This window comes from Bison bison, unplaced genomic scaffold, assembly GCF_000754665.1.
Source record: "Bison bison bison isolate TAMUID 2011002044 unplaced genomic scaffold, Bison_UMD1.0 scf7180017864314, whole genome shotgun sequence".
Taxonomy (NCBI): Eukaryota; Metazoa; Chordata; class Mammalia; order Artiodactyla; family Bovidae; genus Bison; species Bison bison.
In genome coordinates, this window is record NW_011494886.1 from 2,884,264 (window position 1) to 2,903,088 (window position 18,825).

General features: G+C 35.9%; 1 protein-coding gene across 1 annotated transcript in view; it reads right to left on the minus strand.

Moving 5' to 3' along the window:
* The window catches only part of CFAP44 (cilia and flagella associated protein 44), a 113,693-nt gene that overhangs the window by 18,322 nt on the left and 76,546 nt on the right, over positions 1-18,825 (minus strand). Inside the window, exons 27-28 of the mRNA XM_010852770.1 lie at positions 14,388-14,591; positions 13,245-13,440 (exon numbers count right to left, since the gene is read on the minus strand). Coding sequence (XP_010851072.1) covers positions 13,245-13,440; positions 14,388-14,591 — 400 coding nt within the window. The remainder of the gene's footprint in view (positions 1-13,244; positions 13,441-14,387; positions 14,592-18,825) is intronic.

Consider the following 18,825-nt stretch of genomic DNA (forward strand, 5'->3'; position numbering starts at 1 on the left):
TCTTCGTTTTCTGAATGTTGAGTTTTAAGCCAACTTTTTCACTCTCCTCTTTCACCTTCATCAAGAGGCTTTTTAGTTCCTGTTCACTTTCTGCCATAAGGGTGGTGTCATCTGCATATCTGAGGTTATTGATTAGATTATGGGAAAAAATTTTTAATTGCTACCAGTATACCCTCCCTAAAAGAATGGATAAAGGAAACTCTTTAAGCAGAGGGAATTTTTTTCTTTTTTAAAAAAGGAAATTTTGAATAAAAATATGAATAAAGCCTATATGAATAGGCTTTCCTCCAAGTGCTTAAATAATGTTTGATAATTGAAGCAAAAATTATAACATTGTCTGATATGGTTCCAGATGTATGCAGAGGAAATATTTAAGACAATCATATGATAAATGAGGAAGAAACTGGGATATAAAGGTAGGTAAGGACTCTATACTTGACTTAAATTGGTAAAATGATGACACTGGTGGACTGGGATAAACAATGAATATATATATACACACACACACACATATACGTAGAATATACAGAGCAACGACTAAAAATGTTATACAAAGAGATACATTAAAAAGTGCTCAGTTCAGTTCATTTGCTCAGTTGTGTCCGACTCTTTGCGACTCCATGAACTGCAACACGCCAGGCCTCCCTGTCCATCACCAACTCCCGGAGTTTACTCAAACTCATCTCCATTGAGTCGGTGATGCCATCCAACCATCTCATCCTCTGTTGTCCCCTTCTCCTCCTGCCCCCCAATCCCTCCCAGCATCAGGGTCTTTTCAAAAGAATCAGTTCTTCGCATCAAGTGGCCAAAGTATTGGAGTTTCAGCTTCAACATCAGTCCTTCCAATGAATATTCAGGATTTCCTTTAGGATTTCCTTTAGGATGGACTGGTTGGACCTCCTTGCAGTCCAAGGGACTCTCAAGAGTCTTCTCTAACACCACAGTTCAAAAGCATCAATTTTTCAGCACTCAGCTTTATTTATAGTCCAATTCTCACATCCATACATGACTACTGTAAAAAGTGCAAGAGAAAATAAAATGGAATCCTAAAGAATGTTCAACTAACCCACAGGAAGGTAGGAAAAAGGACAAAACAGATATAAAATGGCAGACTTAATAGATCAAATATAAGTGGTTCAATACACCAATTAAAAGACAGAATGGATGAAAAACATTATTCAGCCATATGCTACCAGAAATTCACTTCTAATGCAACTATATAATCAAGCTGAAATTAAAAGGAGGGAAAAGATATATCATACAATTATTAATAAAAGCAAAGCAGAAATGACTATAATAATATAGGATAAAATGGACTTCAGAGCAAGGAAAATTACCCAAGACAGAGAAAGACATTAAATAATGATAAATATGCCAATTTATCAAGAAAACATAGAAATCTTAACAGTGTATGCATAAAACAAGAGAAATATGGGAAGTAAAAACTGATAAAAATGAGAGGAGAAATAGATAAATCCATGAGTGCATTTGGAGACCTCCACACCTTAACTCAACATTTGATGCAACAACCATACAGAAAATCAACAAGGATATAGAAGACTTGAGCAATACCATCAATCAACAGGATCTAACTGACAGTAATGGAACATGTCACACAAAACAGACAACATATAATACATTCTTCGCAAGTGCTCACAGAACATACACCAAGATAGATATGTCAGACCATAAAACAAATCTCAGCAACTAAAAAAGAATTGAAATCACACAGAATGTGTTCTCTGACCACAATTGAATCAAACTAGAAATCAATAACAGAAAGATAAGAGGAAAATCTCAAAGCACTTGGACCTAAACAACACACTTCTATATAATCCACGGAATCCAGAAGTCACAATGTAAATTTTAAAACTACACTGTCCTGAATGTAAATGAAAATTAACTTCAAGTTTTGTAGAATACAACTAGAGCAGTGCTGAGAGAGAAATTTATAGTGCTAAATTAGGAAAGAGAATAAATTCTCAAGTCAGTGATTTAAGCTCACACCTGAAAACCTAAAAAACAGGAGTACAAAATAAACCCAAAGCAAGCTGAAGGAAGGTAATAGTAAAGATAACAACAGAAAGCAATAAAATTGACAGCAGAAAACAGAGAAAATCACTTATGCAAAGAGCTGACTTGTTCTCAAAAAAATCAGGTGAATTGACAAACCTCTAGTAAAACTACAAAAAAAAAAAAAAAGGAATTTAAGAAACAAGGTACCAATATCGAGAATGCAACAGACAGTATTACTAAAGACCCTGCAGACATTAAAAGGATAGCAAGGAAATACAATGAGCATCTCTATGCACAGAAATTTGGCAACTTAAATGAAACAGACCAATTCCACAAAAAATACAAATTACCACAACCCACCCAATATAAAGGATATAATGTGAATAGTTCTGTAACTATTAAGAACACTGAAATTCTAATTGTAAAACTACCTTGAAGAAATATATTGGCCCAAATAGTTTCATTGGAGAACTCTACCATACATTTAAATAATTACCATAAATTCTATACAGTATCTTCCAGAAAAATCAGAAAGGGGAGTTGCTTAGTTGCTAAGTCACACCCAACCCTTTGTGACCTGATGAACTATAGCCTGCCAGGCTCCTCTGCCCATGGAATTATCCAGTTAAGAATACGGGAGTGGGTTGCCATTTCCTTCACCAAAAAAGGGGAGAAGACTCCCCAAGTCATATTTTGAAGCTAGTATTCTCCTGATACTCAAAACTAAATATAGTATAAAGACAGTACAGTGATCCTCATGAATATAGACATAAAATTTTTTTAATTTCTATTTTATTGAAGTATAATTGCTTTATAGAATTTTGTTGTTTTCTACCAAACCTCCACATGAATCAGCCATAGGTATACATATATCCCCTCCCTTTTGAACCTCCCTCCCATCTCCCTCCCGATCCCATCCCTCTAGATTGATACAGAGCCCCTGTTTGAGTTTCCTGAGCCATACAGCAAATTCCTGTTGGTTATCTATTTTACATATGGTAATGTAAGTTTCCATGTTACTCTCTCCATACATCTCATCGTCTCCTCCCCTCTCTCTATGTCCATAAGTCTATTCTCTGTCTGTTTCTCCATTGTTGCCCTGTAAATAAATTCTTCAATACCATTTTTCTAGATTCCATATATGTGCATCAGAATACATATCTTTCTGACTCACTTCACTCTGTATAATAGGTTCTAGATTCATCCACCTCATCAGAATGGACTCAAATGTGTTCTTTTTTATGGCTGAGTAATATTCCATTGTGTAAATGTACCATGACTTCTTTATCCATTCATCTGTCGATGGACACCTAGGTTGCTTCCACGTTCTAGCTATTGTAAATAGTGCTGCAATGAGCACTGGGATACATGCACCTTTTTCAATTTTGGTTTCCTCAGATCATACGCCTAGGAGTGGGGTTGCTGGGTCATATGATGGTTTTATTCCTAGTTTTTAAGGAATCTCCATACTGTCTTCCATAGTGGCTGTATCAATTTACATTCCCAACAGTGCAAGAGTGGTCCCTTTTCTCTACAACCTCTCCAGCATTTACATTTGTAGACTTTTTGATGATGGCCATTCTGACTGATGTGAGGTGGTATTTCATTGTAGTTTTGATTTGCATTTCTCTAATAATGAGCAATGTTGAGCATCTTTTCATGTGTTTGTTAGTGATCTGTATGTCTTCTTTGGAGAAATGTCTGTTTAGGTCTTTTCTCCCTTTTTGATTGGGTTGTTTGCTTTTCTGGCATTGAGTTGTATGAGCTGCTTATATTTTTGGAAATTAATCCTTTGTCAATTGTTTCATTTACTATTACTTTCTCCCACTCTGAGGGTTGTCTTTCCACCTTGATTATAGTTTCCTTTGCTGTGCAAAAGCCTTTAAGTTTAATCAGGTCCCACTTGCTTACTTTTGTTTTTATTCCCATTACTCTAGGAGGTGGGTCATAGAGAATCTTGCTTTGATTTATGTCATCGTGTGTTCGGCCTATGCTTTCCTCTAAGAGTTTTATAGTTTCTGGTCTTGCATTTAGGTCTTTAATCCATTTTGAGTTTATCTTTGTATATGGTGTTAGGAAGTGTTCCAATTTCATTGTTTTACATGTAGCTGTCCAGTTTTCCTAGCACTATTGAAGAGGCTGTCTTTGCCCCATTGTATATTCTTGCCTCCTTTGTCAAAAATAAGGTATGCATGGGTTTATTTCTGGACTTTCTATCTTGTTCCATTGGTCTATATTTCTGTTTTTCTGCCAGTACCATACTATCTTGATGACTGTAGCTTTGCAGTATAATCTGAAGTCAGGAAGGTTGATTCCTCCAGCTCCATTCTTCTTTCTCAAGACTGCTTTGGCTATTCAGAGTCTTTTGTTTTTCTGCATGAATTGTGAAATTTTTTGTTCCAGTTCTGTGAAAAATGCCATTGCTGATTTGATAGGGATCACACTGAATTTGTAGATTGCATTTGGTAGTATAGTCATGTTCAAAATATTGATTCTTTCTACCCAGGAACATGGAATATCTATCTATGTCATCTTTGATTTCTTTCATTAGTGTCATAATTTTCTGTGTACAGTTCTTTTGTCTCCTTAGGTAAGTTTATTCCTAGATATTTAATTATTTTTGTTGCAATGGTGAATGGGATTGATTCCTTAAACTCTCTTTCAGATTTTTCATTGTTAGTATATAGAAATGCAAGTGATTTCTGTGTATTGATTTTGTATCCTGTAACTTTGCTAAATTCACTTATTAGCTATAGTAATTTTCTGATACTATCTTTAGGGTTGTCTATGTATAGTATCATGTCATCTACAACCAGTGTGAGCTTTACTTCTTTTCCTATCTGGGTTCCTTTTATTTCTTTTTCTTCTCTGACTGCTGTAGCTAGAATTTCCAGAACTATGTTGAATAATAGTGGTGAGAGTGGACACCCTTGTCTTGTTCCTGACCTTAGGGGGAACACTTTCAGTTTTTCACCACTGAGAATAATGTTTGCTGTAGGCTTATCATATATGGCCTTTACTATGTTGAGGTAGATTCCTTCTATGACCATTTTTTGAAGAGTTTTAATCACAAGTGGGTGCTGAATTTTGTCAAAGGTTTTCTCTGCATCTGTTGAGATTATCATATGGTTTCTATCTTTCAATTTGTTAATATGGGGTATCATATTGATTTTCATATATTGAAGAATCCTTGCATTCCTGGAATAAACCCAACTTGATCATGGTGTATGAGCTTCTTGATGTGCTACTGAATTATGTTTGCTAAAATTTTGTTGAGGATTTTTTCATCTATGTTCATCAGTGATATTGGCCTGTAGTTTTCTCTTTTTGTGTTGTCTTTGTCTGGTTTTGGTATCAGGGTGAAAGCGGCCTCATAGAATGAGTTTGGAAGTCTTCCTTCCTCTGCAATTTTTTGAAAGAGTTTTAGAAGGATAAGCATTAGCTCTTCTCTAAATGTTTGACAGAATTTCCCTGTGAAGTAATCTGGTCCTGGGCTTTTGTTTGGGGGGAGATTTTTGATCACAGCTTCAATTTCAATGCTTGCAATTGGGTTGTTCATAATTTCTATTTCTTCCTGGTTCAGTCTTGGAAGACTGAACTTTTCTAAGAATTTGTCCATTTCTTCGATTTTATTGCCATATAGTTATTCATAATTGTTTCTCATAATCCTTTGTATTTCTGCATTGTCTGTTGTAACCTCTCCTTTTTCATTCCTAATTTTGTTGATTTGATTCTTCTCTCTTTTTTTCTTGATGAACCGGACTAAAGGCTTGTCAATTTTGTTGATCTTCTCAAAAAACCAGCTTTTAGTTTTATTAATCTTTACAATTGTTTCTTTCATTTGCTTTTCACTTATTTCTGCTCAGATCTTTATGATTTCTTTCCTTCTACTAATTTTCGGTTTGTTGTTGTTGTTCTTCTTCTATTTCCAGTTGTTTTAAGTGTAAAGTTAGGATGTCTATTTGATGTTTTTCTTGTTTCTTGAGGTAGGATTGTATTGCTATAAACTTCCCTCTTAGAACTGCTTTTGCTGCATCCCATAGGTTTTGAGCTGTCATGTTATCATTGTCATTTGTTTCCAGAACTTTTTTCCTTTCCCTTTTGATTTCTTCAGTAACGTGTTGGTTATTTAGAAATGTGTTGTTTAACATCCATGTGTTTGTGTTGCTTACAGTTTTTTTCTTGTAATTGAAATCTTACAAATCATAGCATTGTGGTCAGAGAAGATGCTTGATATGATTTCAATTTTCTTAAATTTTACTGAGGTTTTATTTCTTACCCAAGATGTGATCTGTCCTGGAGAATGTTCCATGTGCACTTGAGAAGAAGGGGTATTCTTCTGCATTTGGATGGAATGTCCTGAAGATATCAATGAGATCCATCTTAGCTAATGCATCATTTAAGACTTGTGTTTCCTTATTAATTTTCTATTTTGATGATCTGTCCATTGGTGTGAGTGAGGTGTTAAAGTCTCCTACTATTATTGTGTAACTGTCAATTTCTCCTTTTATGTCTGTTAGTGTTTGTCTTAACTATTGAGGTGCACCTATGTTGGGTGCATAGATATTTACAACTGTTATGTCTTCCTCTTGAATTGATCCTTGATCATTATGGAGTGTCCTTTCTTATCTCTTGTAATCTTCTTTAAGGCCTATTTTGTCAATATAAGGATTGCTACTCCAGCTTTCTTTTGCTTTCCATTTGCATGGAATATATTTTTCCATCCTCTCACTTTCAGTCTCTATGTGTCTTGAGGTCTGAAGTGGGTTTCTTGTAGACAGCATTTATATGGGTCTTATTTTTGTATCCATTCAGCCAGTCTGTGTCTTTTGGCTGGAGCATTTAATCCATTTACATTTTAAGTAATTATTGATATATATGTTCCTATTGCTATTTTCTTAAATGTTTGGGGTTGATTTTGTAGATCTATTTTCTTCTCTTGTATTTCTTGACTATAGAAATCCCTTTAACATTTGTTGTAAAGCTGGTTTGGTGATACTGAATTCTCTTAACTTTTGCTTGTCTGAAAGGCTTTTTATTTCTCTATCAATTTTGAATGAGATCCTTGTCAAGTACAGTAATCTTGGTTGCAGTTTTTTCCCTTTCAGTACTTTAAATATATCTTGACATTCCCTTCTGGCCTGAGTTTCTGCTTAAAGATCAGCAGTTAAGTGTATGGGGTTTCCCTTATATGTTACTTGTTGCTTCTCCCTTGCTGCTTTTAATATTCTTTGTGCTTAGTCTTTGTTAGTTTGATTAGTATGTGTCTTGGTGTGTTTCTCCTTGGGTTTATCCTGTAAGGTACTCTTTGTGCCTCCTGGACTTGATTGACTATTTCCTTTTCCATGTTGGGGAAATTTTCAATTATAATCTTTTCAAAAATTTCATACCCTTTCTTTTTTTCTTCTTCTTCCGGGACCCCTATACTTCAAATGTTGGTGCATTTGATATTGTCCCAGAGGTCTTGAAACTATCCTCAGTTCATTCTTTTTACTTTATTCTGCTCTTCAGAAGTTATTTCCACCATTTTATCTTCCAGCTCACTGATTCATTCTTTTGCTTCAGATATTCTGCTATAGATTCCTTCTAGAGTATTTTTAATTTCAGTCATTGTGTCCTTTGTCTCTGTATGTTTATTCTTTAATTCTTCCAGATTTTTGTTAATTGATTCTTGCATTTTCTCCATTTTGTTTTCAAGGTTTTTGATCATCTTTACTATCATTATTCTGAATTCTTTTTCAGGTAGTTTGCCTATTTCCTCTTCATTTATTTGGACTTCAGTGTTTCTATCTTGTTCCTTCATTTGTATAGTATTTCTATGCCTTTTTGTTATTTTTTTTTTAACTTATTGTGTTTGAGGTCTCCTTTTGCCAGGTTTAAAGGTTGAATTCTTTCTTCTTTTTGGTTTCTGCCCTCCTAAGGTTGGTCCAGTGGTTTGTTTGAGCTTCGGACAGGGTGAGATTTGTGCTGACTTTTTGTTTGGTTGTTTGTTTTTCCTCTGATGGGCAAGGCTGAGTGAGGTGGTAATCCTGTCTGCTGATGATTTGGTTTGTATTTTTATTTTGTTTGTTGTTTAGATGAGGTGTCCTACACAGGGTGCTACTGATGATTGGGTGATGGCAGGTCTTGTATTCAAGTGGTTTCCTTTGTGAGTTCTCACTATTTGATACTCCTTAGGGTTAGTTCTCTGGTGGTCTGGTTGTTTGGAGTCAGTGCTCCCACTCCAAAGACTCAGGGCTTGATCTCTGGTCAGGAACAAAGTTTCCACAAGTGGTTTGTTGTGGCATTAAGTGAGAGTAAAACAAATATACAAAAATGAGAAACCAAAGATGAACCCCAGACAAATGGCAGTTACAAAATCAGGCAATAATAATTAAAATAATGGAATATACACATATACATATACACCCATGAGCAAAGTGAAAACAGTCCAACAAAAATAAAGTGCAGTAGATTGGTCGGGTGAACAAAGTAAATCAAAATTTATATTTACCAGTTAAGAACAAAACTAACTAAAGCACAAACTGGAAAACAAAACTAAAGCAAGGTGCCAAGTAGGGAATAAAGTATTGAAAACAAAACTAACAAATATGTTGAGAGGAAAGGAAAGAAAGAAAAGAAAGAAAGAATAGATATGCAAAGTTAAACAGAGGTAGACAAAGAAGATTTGTATACATTAAAGATTAAACTTCAAGGGGAAAAGAACCGTAGGAAAGGCAAACAAAGGAATAAATGTAGAAAAAAATATAATAGGTTTTTTAAAAAATTTAAAATTATAAAAGAGAAAAGAAAGAACCTGGAAGAAGAAAGAAAAAAGGGGAAAAAAAGGAAAACTCCACAGAACTGCAAAAGCTCAATGTAAAGGCAGAGGTTTATAGCAACAATAAAAGTGCGACTGAATATACACACATACATATACACCCATAAGCAAAATCAGAACAGTCCAACAAAAATAAAGTACAAAAGATTGACCTGGAGAACAAAGGAAACCAAAAATTATATCTACCAGGACAAAACTAACTAAAGCAAAAACTGGAAAACAAAACTAAAGCAAGGTGCTAAGTGGGGAATAAAGCAATGAAAATAAAACTGACAAAATGTTGAGAGGAAAGGAAAGAAAGAAAAGAAAGAAAGAATAGATATGCAAAGTTAAATAGAGGTACACGAAGAAGATTTATATACATTAAAGATTAACTGCAAGGGGAAAAGAACAGTAGGAAAGGCAAACAAAGGAATAAATGTAGAAAAAAATATAATAGGCTTAAAAAAATTAAAATTAAAAAAAGAGAGAAAAAAGGAAAACTCCACATAACTGCAAAAGCCCAATGTAGAGGCAGAGGTTTATAACAGCACTAACAAGTGCGACTGAGGAAAAAACCAAGCTCAAAAGCTTAATTAGATTTCACAGTGCCAATAAAATCAACAACTACAATAGGGGGAGAGAATAAAGGAAAAAAAAATCCAAAACAATCTACAGAGAAAGTCAAAACATAAGAATAATAAATGTTTTTCTTGAATCACTGCTATCAGAGTCCTTTCCCTTGCTGGGAGTCACAGTCCACCTTACCTCCCTAGGATGCCCTCCAACACTGTGCTGATCTCTGGACCTGCTGTGGGGGCAGCTCAGGTTCTAATCTGGTCCTACTCCTGTGTGTTCTTGCCTCCAGTGTCCTCAGCTATCAGAACTTGTGCATTTTCTTTTGTGGGAGCTCTCAATGACCTTTTATATATTCCATCAACACAGAGTCTGCCTAGTTGATCATGTGGATTTAACCTGCAGCTTGTACAGTTGGTGGGAAGATTTTGGGCCTTCTTCCTTAGCCACACTGCCCCTTGGTTTCAACTGTGGTTTTATCTCCACTTCTGCATGTGGCTCGTCCACTGGGGATTGCTCCTGAGGCTGCCCTAGAGGACTTAGGTTTGCCTCTGTGAGGGCCAGGTGTGGAGGTGGTGCAGCTGCTTGGGTTGCAGGGGTTCTGGCAGCACCAGATACTCAGGGGAGTTGACGGCCAGGGCAGCAGGAAATATAGTGCTCTGGTAGGGTATGACAACCAGTATTGGTCAATACACTCCAGTATTCTTGCCTGGAGAACCCCTCCCTGACAGAGAAGCCTGGCAGGCCACAGTCTACAGGGTTGCAAAGAGTCAGACACTACTGAAGTGACCCTGTAGGCATAGATGCAAGACTTTTTGCCTGTGGCAGCTCTGCCCCCATGAGAGTTGAGTGTGAAGGTGGTGCAGCTGCTTGGCTTGCGAGGACCCTGGCAGTGCCAAGTGTGCAGGGACATGGACTGCCTCCGCCACAGGAGTTATGGTCCTATCAGCGCCTTTTTTTGAGCCTCTTGTAGCTAGTGATCAGAAGGCCTCTTTGGCCAGTCTTTCTCCTTAGCTCTGCCCATTCAGGCACTTAGAGGGCTCTTTTGCCTGGGGTCCTTCTCTGTTGTTCGGAGCATCAGGCACATAGAGGGCCCCCCCTTGCTGGGGTCCTACTCTGTAGATTGGCACGTCAGGCACTTAAAGGGGCACCCTGGGTGGGGTCCTACTCTGTAGTTCAGTGCCTCAGGCATTTGATGGGCCAGCCTGTCTATTGTTCAGCTGCTGATGCTGGCCTGTGGGGAGAGAGAGGCTATAGTCACGTCTCCACCCCCTACACATGACTAAGCAGTATCGCCTTGCTTAGGTGGCTGCCTGGCTTTCCTCCACAGGCATTTCCCAGCACAATCTCCTCCCTCACCTCCCCTGGATCCATCTCTCCACAGTCAATAGCAGCCCTCGTCCTGGGATCACTCCACATGCCCCAAACTCCAGCTCCCAGCCCCTGTGCCTTCCAGGGGACCAGCATTCCTGTCCAAGATACGTATGGCTGTAGCAAGGTCTATCTGAGTCTCATTCTATTTAGGCTGCCATAGATCAGCTGTTTCACTCTCAGCCTTAAATGTTTCTCCTCTGACTCAGACAGTTGCCCCAATGTGGGGATCAGACTCCTGCTTCAGTTCCCCCACCCACTGAAGACAGGTCCAGTCCTACTAACACTCCTGTTTTTCCCCCCAGTTCCTTTGTCCTACAGAGTTTTGTCTGGTTCTATATATTCTTTTCCTCTGGTCAAGTACTCCTGTCCGCTCTCAGCTGGTGTTCTGCATGCACTTTTGTGTCTGAAGGTGTATTCCTGATGTATCCGTGGAGAGAGATGTACTCCACGTCTACCTACTCCTCTGCCATCTTGTTCTTCTCCCATAAAATTTCTTAATATTAGCAAATAGAATTCAACAATACATAAAAAGAATTTTACATTATACCAGAAAGTGAAAGTGTTAGTCACTCAGACGTGTCTGACTCTTTGTGACTCCATGGACTGTAGCCCGTCAGGCTCCTCTGTCCACGAAATTCTCCAGGGAAGAATACTGAGTGGGTTACCATGCCCTTCTCCAGGGGATCTTCCCAACCCAGGGATCGAACCCAGGTCTCCTGCATTGCAGGCAGATTCTTTGCCATTTGAGCTACCCAGGAAGCCAACATTTCAGAATGCTAGCCTAGTTTTGTAATTAGTAATCAGCCAATATAATCCACCATCTTAACAGGCTAAAGAGAAAAAAAAGGTCACATAATCATCAATACAGTAAAGCATCTGATAAAATTCAAACTCATTCATGAAAAACAAAACAGAAGAGAACTTCCTGAACTTGGTAAAAAGTATCCAAGAAACACCTACAGATGTTTTTTAATGGTATAGGCAGCATACTTAATAGTGAAAGATTGAATGCTTTCCCCCTAAGATTGGACTAAGGCAAGGATGTCTGTTCTTAACACTCTATTTTAGGATAGTACTGAAAATTCTAACCAGGGCAATAAGCCAAGAAATGGTAACTGGCATACAGACTAAAAATGAAATTGCCCTTTAGAGCTAGAAATTCCCAAGGAATCAATCAAAAACTCCTAGAATAAGTCAGGTTACAAGATACAAGATAAATATCCCCAAAGCAACCATATTTCTATATACTAGTATGGATATGTGGACACCAAGATTAAAAACAAATTACTCAAAAAATAAAAAAATAAAAAAGAAGTACTTTAGAGGTAAAACATGAACATGAATTGTATGTTGAAAACTACACAGTGTTGATGACAAATCAAAGCTTTAAATAAATACATACCCTGTTCATGCATTGGAAGACTCAATATAGGAAAGACACTAATTCTCCCCAAACTGATAGAGGTTTAACACAATTGCTGTCAGAATTCCAATGATATCTTTTGTAGATATATAAAAAAAATTAAACATGGAAATATAAAGGTACCAGAATAGCTAATGTAATTTTTAAAAGTGGGAGGAATTAGTCTACCTGATTTTAGAACTCAATACCTACCATACTCAAGACCTTAGTATTGGTGAAGAGATAAACACACAGATCAACAGAACAGAATTAAAAAGAAAAAAAAAAACAACAGAAATAGGTCCACATAGATAGGCTCAAATGATTTTTGACAAAGATAAAGGCAATCCAACAGAAGAGAGACAGCCTTTTCAACAAATGGTGCTAGAAAAATTGGACATTCCTAGGAGAAAACAAAAACCTTGACCTAAGTCTCCTACCTTATAGAAAACTTAACTCCAAATGGATCATTGATTTCAATGTAAACCTATAAAACCTTTAGAAAAAAAAATAAAAGAAAATCTTTGGGACCCAGGGCTAGGCAAAGAATTCTTAGACTTGACAACAAAACAAAATCCAAGAGAGGAAAAAATGACAAATTGAGCATTGACAAAATTCAAAACTATTGCCCTGCACATGATACTATTCAGAGAATGAAAAACCAAGCTACAGACTAGAAGAAAATATTTGCAAACCACATATTTGACAAAGGACTAGTGGATATAATATGTAGAGTTCTCAAAACTCAACAGTACAAAAGCAAGCAACTGTATTCAAACGTGAGCAAAAGACAGGACAAGAAATTTTATCAAAGATACACAGGTGTCAAGTAAACATGGAAAGAAGTGCTTGTTAAGTAAAACTACCCTGTGCTATCTCATGGCATATGCACACACACTTCTGATGGTCAGAGACCTAAAGGTTTCTCTCCTCTCCTCTGTAACCCCATATGCCTCTACACTGTCTATGTTGTAGGAAAAAAAAGAAAAGAAAAAGTGTGTAATATGTCCCTTAGTTATTTCTCTATTTCATGCTAATGAGAAAAAATAGAATCATATATAGAAAAGAAATACAAACCGACATCTCCTTCGACCTCTTTTTTCTTCACCCGCTTAATCCTCTTCTTTAGTACCTTCATAAGGAAATTAGCAAATTTATTGTTTTCTCCAAGCGCTGTTTGGAAACCAGAATAGAGTGCTTTTTCTTGGTCTTGGAGCTTGGCTACTTCATTCTTTTTCTCTTCCATCTCTTTAAGAGTTTCATTTATTTTCCACTAAGTGGAAAAGAATATGAACAAATGATAAATAAAATATTTCCTGATAAACCAGGATCAGAGAATAATGTACATTACAGTGCAAGGTTACAGCCTACAAACATTTTTAAATCTTCTTAATAGAAGTTTACATTTCTGATGTTTGCAGAGTCATTCATTTGGTTAAACTTTAGAATTCTTTTGTAAAAATCAATTAAGGTCAGAATCAGATAAGATAGATTTTTTTGATGTTTAACTTCCTCAAAAAACTAAATTAATTTAAAATTTTTACTTATATGTGAATGTCAGCTAATATTTTTCTGTATGTGCTCTCAAAAAAGACTCTCTTTCATATCAACACAAGATACTGAAAACAAAAAGGCAAATTTGCTCTTAGTGAAGCAGATATATCTACAAACTGACATCACTATTGTGCATGCATTATGTAATAGACTCCTTCTTCCTTCATGACAAAGAGAGAAGGTATAATTAATCTCCTTAAATTTACATATTAATATATATAATAAAGAAAATTTCCTGTGCTAGTCAATTATGTATTACTCTGAAAGTAGCTATTGTATTTAAGAAATTTACCAACTCCTTTTCCACGTATGTTCATTCATAATGATAATATATAATCAAAACTCAACTTCACATGATAGCTACTAACAACAAAAATAATTTTAAAGCCAGGGTAAACAAAACATAAGGGTCACTTTTGAAAAATTAATTCTCCTACTTTATAAGATATCAGATCAAATTCATTAAAAATTATGATTCACTGTTCCCTGAGCAAGGTTACCAAAAATAGAGAGCAAACAGGAATAACAGGAAGGAGGAGGATGAAGAGAAGACAAGAAAGAGATGTAGACTAGAACAAGGGGGGAAATTAAGAAGAAGAAAAGAAGAATCGAGTCCCCTCCATAACTAAGGCTGTAGCCAGTTAGCAATCTTTCGACCGTTCATACTTGCATGTCCTGTTCCTCTTTGTCTAATGAATTAACACGCTCTTGAAGTATGTTCTCCTGTTTTTCAAAGTTCTTTAGGAGAAGCATTTCTTGAAATAATGTGACATGGTGCAGGTCAGATAATTTCATCTGAGTATCTAACTTCAGTTTCTGATGTCTCAGGAGACGGAGTTCTGCATCAAAGGTGACAATCAGTTCTTTGATCTGAGGTGCAAAAAGATATGAGGGTATGTTAGAAGCTTAAAACAGATAAGTGCATCTTTAAAACTACCCAACAATACGGATTTGTTTGGGTAAAAGCATTTGTTTATTCTGCCCTTATTTTGGATGGAAAATTATAAAGGTGGGTGAGTAGGCACATGTGTATGTATGTAGTCACATAAATTCATCAATGGTATTAAATGAATATAAATTAAATTTATTAAGTGGTAGGAAGTCTTGAAGAAGTTGCAGTCCTTCTAGCTATTTCTTCATCATTGATTAACCCATTGATCAAGAATGTCCTTCCTACTTTAAATCAGAGTTTTATAACAAATCTTGATTAAATCTTTGTTTAAATTGGAGACTACGAGCTCTTCATGGATACTGTTAGTATTTGTCTCCACTCTGTCCCCACAGTATCTCTACACTGTCCTTCACACAGTAAGCACTAAAAATTTTTTACTTCCCTCGCCTTATTTTCAAAAATTTCAAACTTATGGAACAGCAAATATTTTTAAATAGATAAACATAATTGCGGAACCATAAGAAATTTATTCAATCTTCTTTTCTTAGTTTATTTATAGATGAAGAAATTAAGACTAAAAATGATTTCCTTGAGACCAAAACTAATTTGTTACAGATAAGAACTCAAGTAACTCAGGGCCTGGTCTAGACTTTATCCCACTGCCATTTCAAATGATCTTAAATCCTCAGTTTTACTTTGATTTTGACACAGCTTCTCCCTTGTCCCATCCCAAAGAAGATTAAGAAAGCAAAAGACAGCCCCAAGGGGCAGATTCTCTTAAAGAAACTAGTACAACAGGAAGAATACACACCATTCCATGTTTGTCATTAGGCTGTACATAGGAAGCCTTGACTATGTAACGCCTATAGTGAGTGTGGGTTCAACCTAAGGCTGAGAAGCAGGAAGACATCTGTGGGTCTGGGGCAGTGAAACTGCTAAAGCATTTCAGAGAGCTAAAAAACAGAAACAAAACACAAACCAAGGAAAAGAAAAATTAAACTTTTAATGATTGACCGTAGACTAAGTGGGTTCCGCTTTAATGCTGGCTTAATGAATCTGAATTACTTTTAAGCTTCTTTGGAGACAGGACTATATTGTCTTTAGTGCAACACCATTCTGCAACTATACCACATAGGTGTCCAAGGTTGTAAGGGTTATGCTTGTTTTATTCTCACTACACTTCATACCTGTAAGCTTTATGAAGATAGAGTACATATCTGGCTTGGGAATTGTTGCATCCCTACTACCTAGCTTACACTGTTTCTACACATAGAATGGCCAATAAATATTTGTTAAATTAATAACTAGTTAAATCAATCAAAACTTTTTACATAATACCTACTATATGTCTAGAATTGTCCTAGACACTTCAGAGGAATCAGAAGTATATGTGGCCCTTCCCTCGAGAACTGTATGATCTAACGAAATAGAGACTAGAGGAAAAAAAAAATCAATAAAACTAAGGCTGGTCTTTGAAAAGATAAAACTGACAAACCTTAATCCAAATTCATCAAGAAAAAAACGGGAGGTGGCCTAAGTCAATAAAATCAGAAATGAAAAAGCAGTATAACTGAGACCACAGCAATGAACAGACCAATTACCAGTAATGAAGTTAAATCAGACTGGATAGCTTCACAGGGGAATTCTACCAAACATTTAGAGAAGAGTTAACAACCATCCTAAAACTATCCCCAAAAATTGCAGACGAAGGAACACTTCCAAACTCATTCTATAAGGCCAGTATTATCCTGATACTAAAACCAGACAAATATATCACGCAAAAAAAAAGCATTACAGCCCAATATCACTGATGAACATAGATGCAAAAGTCCTTAACAAAATATTAGCAAACTGATCCCAACAGTACCTTAAATAATCGTACATTATGATCAGTGAGATTTATTCCAAGGATGCAAGGATAATTCAATAGACACAAATCAGTGTGTTGCACCACATTAACAAACTGAAAAATAAAAGCCACATGATTATCTCGCTGCAGAAAAACTTTTGACAAAATTTAACATCTATTTATGATAAAAACTTTTTTAGAAAGGGGGCAGAGAGAGAACATAGCTCAACATAATAAAAGTCATAATATGACAAATCCATAGCTAATATCATACTCAAAACGTGAAAAACTGAAAGCATTTCCTCTATGATCAGGAACAAGACAAGGATACACATTATTGCCACTTTTATCCCACATAATATTGGAAATCCTAGCCACAGCAGTCATACAAGAAATAAAAGGAATCCAAATTGAAAAAGAAGAAGCAAAACTATTTCTGTTTGCAGATGACATATACATAGAAAATCCTAAAGACACCACCAGACAACTATTAGAGCTCATCAATGAATTTAGTAAAGTTGCAGGATATAAAGTTAATATATAGAAATCTTTTGCATTTCTATATACTAAAAATTAATTATCAGAAAGAGAAATTAAGGAAACAATCTCATTTACCATCACCTCAAAATGAACAAAATACCTAGAAATAAATCTACCTAGGGAGGTAAAAGACCTATACTCAGAAAACTCTAAGAAACTGATGAAAGAAACTGAAGACCACAGGAACAGATGGAAAAATATACTATGCTCTTGGATAGAAAGAATCAGCATTGTTAAAATACTATACTATCCAAAGCAACCTATAGATTCAATGCAATCCCTATCAAAATACCAATGGCAATTTTCACGGAAACAGAACAATTTTTTTTTTTTAATTTGTATGGAAATACAAAAGACCCCAAATAGCCAAAACAATCTTGAGAAAGAAAAACAGAGCTGGAGGAATCATACTCCCTGACTTCAAGATCATACTACAAAGTTGTAATGATCAAACAGTATGATACTGGCACAAAAACAGACACATCAATCAATGAAAGGGAACAGAGAGCACAGAAATAAACTCAGGCACATACGGTCGATTAATCAGTGACAAAGGAGACAAAACATGCAATGGAGAGAAGTCCCTTCAATAAGTGATACTGCGAAAATGGGACAGTTCTATAACACCATACACAAAAATAAACTCAAAATGGATTAAAGACCTAAACATAAGACTGGAAACCATAAAATTCTTGGAGGAAAACATAAGTAGAACACTCTTTGACATAAATTAAATCATAGCAATATATTTTTTTTGGCTCTGTCTCTTACAGCAAACAAAAACAAAAATAGACAAATCTAATTAAGCTTAAAAGCTTTAAGATAGCAAAGGAAATCACCAAAAAAAAAAAAAAAAGAAAGAAAGAAAGAAAGAAAATACAACCTACTGAATGGGAGAAAATACTGGCAAATGATATGACTGATAAGGGGTTAATATCCAACATGTATAAACAACTCATACAATTCAACATCAAAAAAATGATTTAAAAATAGGCAGAAGACCTGAATAGACATTTTTCCAAAGAAGAAATGCAGGTGGCCAATAGGCACATGAAAAAATGCTCAATATTGCTAATCACTAGGAAAATGCAAATCAAAACCACAGTGAGATAATCACCTCACATCTCATAGAATGGCTATCATCAAACACACACACATACATACACAAATAACAAATATTATCAAGAATGTGGAGAGGGAGGTCTCTCAAAATACAACCTAAGGAAGCAACACTTGGGAAGCAACCTAAGTGTCCATAAACAGATGAATAGAAAAATCAAATGTGATGCATACATATGTGAAATGTAATACTACTCAGCCATATAAAAGAATGAAATTTTTCCATTTGCAATGACATGGATGGACCCGGGGAATATTATGACTAGTGAAATAAGTCAGTCAGAGAAAGACAAATATTATATGTTAGCAGTAATATGTGGAATCTAAAAAAAAAATAAGCAAACGAGTGAACATAACAAAAAGGAAACAAATATAGACAACAATGTAGCGGTTACAAGCTGGGAGAGGAAAGAAGAGAGGGGCAATATAAGGGTACATTAATAGGTATAAACTATTAGGTATAAAACAAGCTACAGTGATTATTGTGCACCATATTTTATAGTAACTACAAATGGAGTATAATTTTAAAAACTGTGAATCACTTTATTATACATCTGTAACATATAACATCGGAGAAGGCAATGGCACCCCATTCCAGTCCTCTTGCCTGGAAAATCCCATGGATGGAGGAGCCTGGTAGGCTGCAGTCCATGGGGTCGCTGAGAGTCGGACACGACTGAGCGACTTCACTTTCACTTTTCACT